Genomic DNA, 7,666 nt, shown 5'->3' with positions numbered 1-7,666 from the left:
AGCGTGTGGAGGGGCAGATTCTGCAGGGCCGTCAGGCCCACGTGTGTGCACACGAGCTTCCGGGTGGAGTGGATGCAAGGCACAGTAGCTTGAACCCACTTCTCAGCACTCTTGCCCTGCCTGTGTCTTTACTGCTTGTTCTCAAGTGCTAGGGACATGAGTGTGTACACCCGGACACACCTGCACACACTCAGCCCCGCACACCGTGGGAGCTGAGAGGTCGTGTGACTTCGCTTCACTCTCCCTCTGGCTGTGGGAGCTACACATGGCTGCCTGGCTGGCAGCTCGGCCGGGAGCATTTGATTAGAGAACCGCAGAGTAATTGCCTTTAATTGTGGAGCCTAAATGGAGCAGGGAATTGGACTGCAGGTTTCTTCTCCCCCACCTCCCACCCACCCACTCCCACCAGCATGGGTCGGTCCGGTGGCAGCGAGGCCCGGGCACCATGCAGAGCTGTGGGAGCTATGGACACCGGCTTCTTCTGCCAAGGCTGCAGAGAAGGGAGAGGAAAGGCTCAGGGACAGCGAAGGGGCAAAGGAAGTAGCCTGGGGCTTTCTCACCACACACCGGTCTGTTACAGCGAGGTAATCAAAGCTCTCCCCAGAGCTCAGGTCTCTCTTCGCTCTCTCTCCCCAGCTCCCGAGTCTTTGCAGAGTCCAGCCCTTAGAACTAGCTCCCCCAAGTTTCTCTGGGGCCAGGGGCGGGGTGGAGTAGTGGTAACATGACTGGACCCACGTGGGGAAGGGTCTGGGTTTGCGTCCCAGGACCTCCCTGCACACACACTGGTGTGCACATGCCTGTGATCCAGGTAGGCTGCGGCCGGCATTCTCTTTCTCTCTCTCAGAAGAGATATGTGGACAAACAACATTTTTTTCTCTGCCTCATCATTACCACTGGAATAACCAGACCCAGTCACCCTTTCCCTTTCCAAGACCTCCCTTTAAGGCACTTAAGAGACAGGATCCACCTCCCCCTCCTCCATCCCCATTTCTCCCCTTCATCCCAAACCTGCCCCACATTCCCCTCTTCCAGAAAGCCTCCTAGACTGACTGGCCCCTTGGTTCCCCATGCAAAACTCGTCCCTTCTCTCAGCCCTGCTGTCACAGCCCTAGTCATGGGCTTTCCAGTCTTGGGTATCAGGGCTGACGCCCACATTTTTCTGTCACAGGGTGGAGGGCAGCTGATGAGGTGGAGGCGTTTGCCCTACCCTATTTGACCCACCAGAATGAGGACCTCTCCTCCAAGGCCACACTCTCTCCTTCATCTGAATCTCCCGGGACATCTGACATCCATCCACATTGGCTGATGCACAGAAAGGGAACTGGGAGCGAGGAGGCAGGGGGCAGGAATGGACTGATGGCCAGAATAGAACATGAGGCAGCCACTTCATTCTTCATTACGTGTGCAAATTCAGAGGCAGGAAGTTAGAAACAGGGTCCCTCTCCCATACTATGAGTGGTTCCCCAGCTCTGCTGACTTGACTTTCCATCCGTGTTTTCTCAAGAAGGAAAGGACAAGGCTCACCCACATTCCCAGGGCTTAGGGTGGCAGGTGCTGAGCTCCTGGGGGAGGGGCGGGTCAGGTGAGCAGCCGGCATTATTAATTCAGGCATTGCCCTCATTATTATTCAAATGTATTCATATCCTTGCGCATTTCTCTAGTGCAGCTACACGCTGCAAACTCTCCACACTCACGTTTCTCCTTCCCACAGCCCCCGGAGCCCAAGTCAAGGGCTTGAGAGTGGGGTGGCTGGTGAGCCCTGGCTCACGGATGGAATTTATATTCATGGCTTTCCTGCATGGAGCTTTGACACCCTGGTCTCTTGTCGAAGTCTCCAGAGGACAGTGAGCAGCTGGCTCCTTGTCCACTCGGAGTGAGGAGACTGACCCTGCGGCAGGAAAGGGGAGGGGAGTCCTTGGAGGCAGACTCAGGAGATGGGGGTCTCGTCAGAGTGAGGGACAGCGTGACCCTGAGCATGCCATTTCCTCATCCTGGGCTCCGTTTGCTCATCCATACAATGACAAGTCTGGACTAAGGACCGCAAAGGACCTCATACGCTCAAATACTAAGAATGCATGTCTAGGAGACAGACGAAGGTTTACCTTGTGCTTCTGTGACTTCCAACTGCATGACCTTGGGCAAGTCACTTAGCTCTCTAAGTTCCATTTTCTTCCTTCGTAAACTGGGGAAGGATAATCCTTCCTGTCCAGGTTGCTATGCAAGTCAAGTGAGATGAAAGGACTGGGACAGTCCCTCCCACGTCCCTCACATGTCCCCACTAAGGGTCAGCTCTCATCACTGTTTACTTAGAGCCGTCAGACAGATGGAGGGACTGCAGAAAACCTCCACAGGCTACGACGAAGATGGTGCTATGTGTCCTTCTGGGGATTTTGAAGTCCCATTTCCGTGTGGTTTAAGCCTGGTTGAAGCAATTTAGTTCTGACACAGGGGATGAAAGCAAGGGCCCTGCAGAGAGCCCAGAGAAAAGCAGAAAAGAAGAGGTCTCGGGAATTTAACTCCATGGAAGGACAGCCTAGCTCCCTGCCTGCAAGAGCCACAGGCAATGTTTCCTGGTCCCCACACAGCCCCTGCGGCCAAGGCTGCATCTGAGACAGACACAGAGCTCCTGGGTTGTGCCCGCCTGGCTCACGATCGGGGGAAGCCCCAAGTCTACCCTGCCAAGTCCTGTTCTCTCCATTCTGCACATGCCAGGCTTTCGTCACCCCTCTGTGCCCGTGCATAGGCCTTTCCCTGGCTCCTTGCAGGATTTAGCCACCTTCCCTGGGAGGTCTTGGATTGCACTCACATTTCTGTGCACTCACATCTCCCTTCTGCTATAGTGGAGACCACGCTGCACTGGCACTCCTTCCTGCTCGGCCCCGGCAAGGACCGTGTCACTTCTAACCCAAATCCCAACTCCCGGCACAGGGCCTCGCTGCAGGGCCCATCCCAGGTGTGTTCCCTGTTAAGTCTGTTTGATGGAGTGAGAGTGAGCAAACGCCTGAGTCAGCAGCTCTGACCATGCACCCCATAAAGGCACAGCGTGCTCCCCACCCCCAGGCAGAGGGAGACAGGGTGTGCGTGTGGGCCGGGGTGGGAGGGGCGACAGGGATGATGTGAGGGGAGGGGCAGTGTTGGGAAGGACTGGAAATCAGGCCTAGGAGCTGGCTGAGAGAGGGACCGTGGAGCCCACCCTGGAAGAACTGGGGGATGTGGGAGACTGAAGGAGGCCTGGAAAGTGAGCAGTAGGAAGCAGGTGCCAGACAGGGCACATAGGCTGTTTAGCAGGGGAGTGGCCGTGTCCCACCGGCCTTCTATGAAAAGGAGGGGATGAGGTATTGCATGTCCTTGAATGTCAAGAAAGCCACCAAGAACCACATGGGCAGCCTAGCAAGTGGCCTACATGCACATCCGAGCACCCTTCAGCTGCCAGGTCCTGTGGCCTGGCCTTCCACCATCTGTGCCACGGAGCAGAGCCTGCCCTCTGCCAGGAGGGAAATTTCAGTCCCATTCCTGTGCTTGCGCCCCCTTCTGGAAAATAAAGCGAACACCAAAGAGACATGCAGGGAAACAGGGTGGGGAGGAGGGCCTGGGGAGCCAGATGGGAGGAGAACCAGGAGGGAGGGGAGGAGAACCAGGAAGGGCCAGACCAGGGTCAGAAAGTGAAAGCAGACCAGCCTCCCTTTCCAGCCTCAAATCATAAGCCTCTGCCTCCCCCGCCTGGCAACTCCAGCCTGGGGCAGACTTGATTCTGCCGTGTGTGTTTTAAGTGAATTCCCACCTGCTTTGATCTCGCTCTCTCCCTGTCTTCAGACACCATCACAGATGGGGTGAACTTGCAAGCAGCCATTGTGAAGACAGGCAAAGAAAAACGGAGCTGTACACACGCGAGCAGGAACACGCACACACACACACACACACACACACACACACACACACACACACACACACACACACACACACACACACACACACACACACACACACACACACACACACACACACACACACACACACACACACACACACACACACACACACACACACACACACACACACCAAGGAAGAGGCCGACAGAGGCACAAATGACGCTGAGAAAGAGAGACAAAGGCAGACACCCACACAGAGGCAGAGGGAGAGCAGGAGAGGCTGGAGGGGAACAGGAGGGGAAGGGGAGGCCTCCATAGGAAAGAGCCCAGGATGGAAAGACACAGGCCTGGGCTGACGGGGATCCAGAGAGGAAAGCACTATGAAAGGCCAGCGAGACGAAGACCCCGGTGGTCACAGGGATCCAGACCAGGGCAGGAAGGAAGGCAGGCAGAGAGATGGAGACCAAGAGAAGGACAGAGAGGTGGGCTGGGAGGTACATGGGCTGGGGCCGTGTGGGCTGGCGCCCCAGCTCCTGCTGGTTCCTGCAGAACAAGTGCCCAGGGGCAAGCCCACTGAGTGAGACTTGAGGCTGGAAGAGGTCTTGAACTCTGGAAGCCCCCAGCCTCCCAGTATTTGATACTCCATTTTCCCCACCAGAATAGGAGATTCCCAGAAGACCCCATAAGGCCTTGTAGGAGAGTGACTAGCTCAACAGGTTGGAGGAGAAAGAGCCCTGAGGGGAGAAGTCAGCACAGAGAGACCCCCGGGAGAAATTAGTGGGGCAATGGGAGATGCAGTGGGAGCTCCAGGCCTCTTGCCAGGGCAGGAGAGGTGGGAGTATGGGGAGCCCCGATCTCCCATCAGGTTCCCCTTGACCCCTCTCTCAGACCTCCTCACTTTTTGGCTAACCCTCAGCTCTCTCTGTCCTACACACCCCCGTAACTCACTCAGACTTAGAGTTGTTCCTCCCCCAACCCGGCCGCATCATCTGGGCTGTGACACAGCACAGCGACCTTGGAGTACAAGTTACTCTTGTGTTTGAGCCCTCCTCTCTGGGAGCCCCTGGAGAACAGATACTTAATTACTTTTCTTGTCCCTTCAGTTCCAGGAAAGTTCCTTAATGGTGAACACTCCCAATTTAAGAAGCTGACTATGTGCCAGACACCAAGCAGATGCCATATAGACCTTGTTTCTAGCACCATAACCCATTGCATAGTGGTAGATATTATCTCCATCTTACAAAAAAGGGGAGTGATTTGCTCAGGGTGCTTAAGGTACAGCTGCTAGGTGGCAGAGACAGAGCCTAAACTCAGCTCTTTTAGGTTCTAACAAGTCCCCGATCTTAGCATTTATGCCAAGCTACACGAAAAGCCGAGAAGTGGCTCTTGAACAAACTGGATCCAAGGTGACTGCCCCTAGAAACTATTGGTGGCCTTCAGTTCTGCCCGCCTACCACATTTTTTAAAAGAGATTTTTGCTATAGGGCACGTGCACTCACCACAGAGAGACAGAAAGTGAGAAATCATTCCCAGGGGAATGGCCACGCCTCAGTCCCTTCTCTTTCGTTCTCCTCTCGGGATTTTGGGCATGCACGCACACATGTCTGGTGTGAGTTCGAAGTCACCGGGTCCAGGACTAGAACTGGAGTCGACTGTGTGGGTGTCCAGCATCGTAACCACTGCGCCACCTGTTGGCCCCCATCTTCCACTTTCGATGCTTGCTTTACAGCTTGTAGACCGTCACCTCAACCATGGTTACCTCTGGGCGGGCATGCCCCTGCTCCCTGGATCTGGAGCTGGCCGACACCTTAGAGTCACACACTTCTCTACCTATGGCTACAGTGCAGGAGAGGGCTCGATGGAAGTGACCCCACATGGCCAGCCGTGGTGGCACGGAAGTAATGCAGCACTCTGCAACACTGGGGCCACGTGGCAAGGTCCCCAGTTAACATCTGGAGATCTCCCTGTACATGACGGGCATGGCAGGTCCCCGTGACTCTGCCTGGTTGAAGCTGTGGATGGGTCATGGTAACCAGACCCTGCCGAGGCTGCCTCTCTCTCTCTCTCTCTCTCACTCATGGAAGAAATGAATCGATACTCTTGTTTTTTTTGGAGAGATTTTCACTATAAGGCGCGTGCGCTCGCCAGACAGACAGAGAGAGACATAGAGACAGAAAGCGAGAAATCACCCCCCAGGGGGGATGGTCACGCCGCAATCCCTTCTCCTCCATTCTCCTCTCGGGATCTTGGGCACGCACGCACACGCGCCCGGCGTGAGATTTAAGCCACCGGGTCTGGGACGCGAACCGCGGTCGACTACGTGGGAGTCCAGCGACATAGCCATAACGCTAACTGCTGGTTCCCTTTATTTTTTAAAATGTATTGATTCGGGAACCAGCAGTTAGCGTAATGGCTATGTCGCTGGACTCCCACGTAGTCGACCGCGGTTCGCGTCCCAGACCCGGTGGCTTAAATCTCACGCCGGGCGCGTGTGCGTGCGTGCCCAAGATCCCGAGAGGAGAATGGAGGAGAAGGGATTGCGGCGTGACCATCCCCCCTGGGGGGTGATTTCTCGCTTTCTGTCTCTATGTCTCTCTCTGTCTGTCTGGCGAGCGCACGCGCCCTATAACGAAAAAACCTCTCAAAAAAATAAATAAATAAATAAATAAAGAACATAAATGTTACAAGAAGGAAGAAGTAGGGCCCAAGGCCGGGGCAACCGTCAACAGCATCCAGAGAGGTTTCAGTGCCTGGTAAAATGCCACCCTTTAAGTCCCTCAGGGCTGCCAGCAGGGGGAGCAGTAACAATAAATAGCCCCTGTGTACAGAGTGCCAGTCACTGGGCCACCACCTCACCGACAGTGCTCCTCCTAATGTACAGCACAGCCCAGGGAGGCAGGTGCCGTTATAACCTTAGTAAGGAAACCAAGGACACATGAAGAAACTTCCCTCCAGCCACACAGCTACTAAGTATGGGACCCAGAAAGCACAGCAAAGGACTGGGACACCTGCCACCCCAGAATGCCTTCTCAACAGCCTGGCTACTGCAGTCTCTTGTCACTGTCCCCAGGGGTCTCTCCACCTCTGCTTGATAGCAGCCTCTCACCTGGGACCCTGGCTCCTCTTCTCAGGGGCACCTCCCCTCCCCTGCTGAGCACTGACCTTCCTGGGCCACCTGCTCTTTCCCATCTCCCTCCTGCGTCCTCATCCCAGCATCGGGGGCAGAGCGAGGTCTCTCATTCCTGCAGAGGCCTGGGCAGGACAGAGAGATCGCATCCCATTTCTGAGCAAGAGCTAGAAAGTGACCTCCAAATCTGTCACAAAGAAGCAGGAAGTGCTCAGGGATTCCCACACTCATCGCACACCTCTGGTGGACACGTGTGTACCACGGCCCATACACACAGTCCTGCACCTCTGCATTCCAGTACACGTCTCTGCACCCGTGGACACCCATGTGCGCCCGTGTCTCGGCACATGTGCCCATGATCATGTTCCCGGAGCCGGCCCGCCGGGCCAGCCCAGAAGCAGAGAGGGAGTGAGGCCAAGCACGTGAGAAGCCACAGTAGAGGGGGTGGGGGAGGCCGGGCCCTGTCTCCCCGGATTTATCAAACGAGCAGTAATGAACCCCCTGGGCCGGAGCAGTCCCCACGCTCTCCACTCCAGATCGTGCCGCTGGTTCAAAGGGAAGCCTTTGATTCGCACAGACAGCTTTCAGATGGAACTAAATCTCTCCGCACTCCGCTCCCCCTCCCTCTCAGCTCTCACATCTTGGCTCTCCCCCACCCCCACAGGACTGA

At 55.7% G+C, this 7,666-nt stretch overlaps 1 protein-coding gene across 1 annotated transcript in view; it reads right to left on the bottom strand.

Annotated features, from left to right (window-relative positions):
- The window catches only part of KIRREL1 (kirre like nephrin family adhesion molecule 1), a 30,988-nt gene extending 25,366 nt beyond the window's left edge, over nucleotides 1-5,622 (bottom strand). Inside the window, 4 exon segments of the mRNA XM_027775980.1 lie at nucleotides 397-490; nucleotides 1,695-1,888; nucleotides 2,823-2,971; nucleotides 5,597-5,622. Coding sequence (XP_027631781.1) covers nucleotides 397-490; nucleotides 1,695-1,888; nucleotides 2,823-2,971; nucleotides 5,597-5,622 — 463 coding nt within the window.
- Between the last annotated feature and the right edge of the window lie 2,044 nt (nucleotides 5,623-7,666).

The sequence above is a fragment of the Tupaia chinensis genome, unplaced genomic scaffold, assembly GCF_000334495.1.
Source record: "Tupaia chinensis unplaced genomic scaffold, TupChi_1.0 Scaffold000623_1, whole genome shotgun sequence".
NCBI classification, from domain to species: Eukaryota; Metazoa; Chordata; class Mammalia; order Scandentia; family Tupaiidae; genus Tupaia; species Tupaia belangeri.
This window is presented reverse-complemented; position numbering and strand designations above follow the sequence as displayed.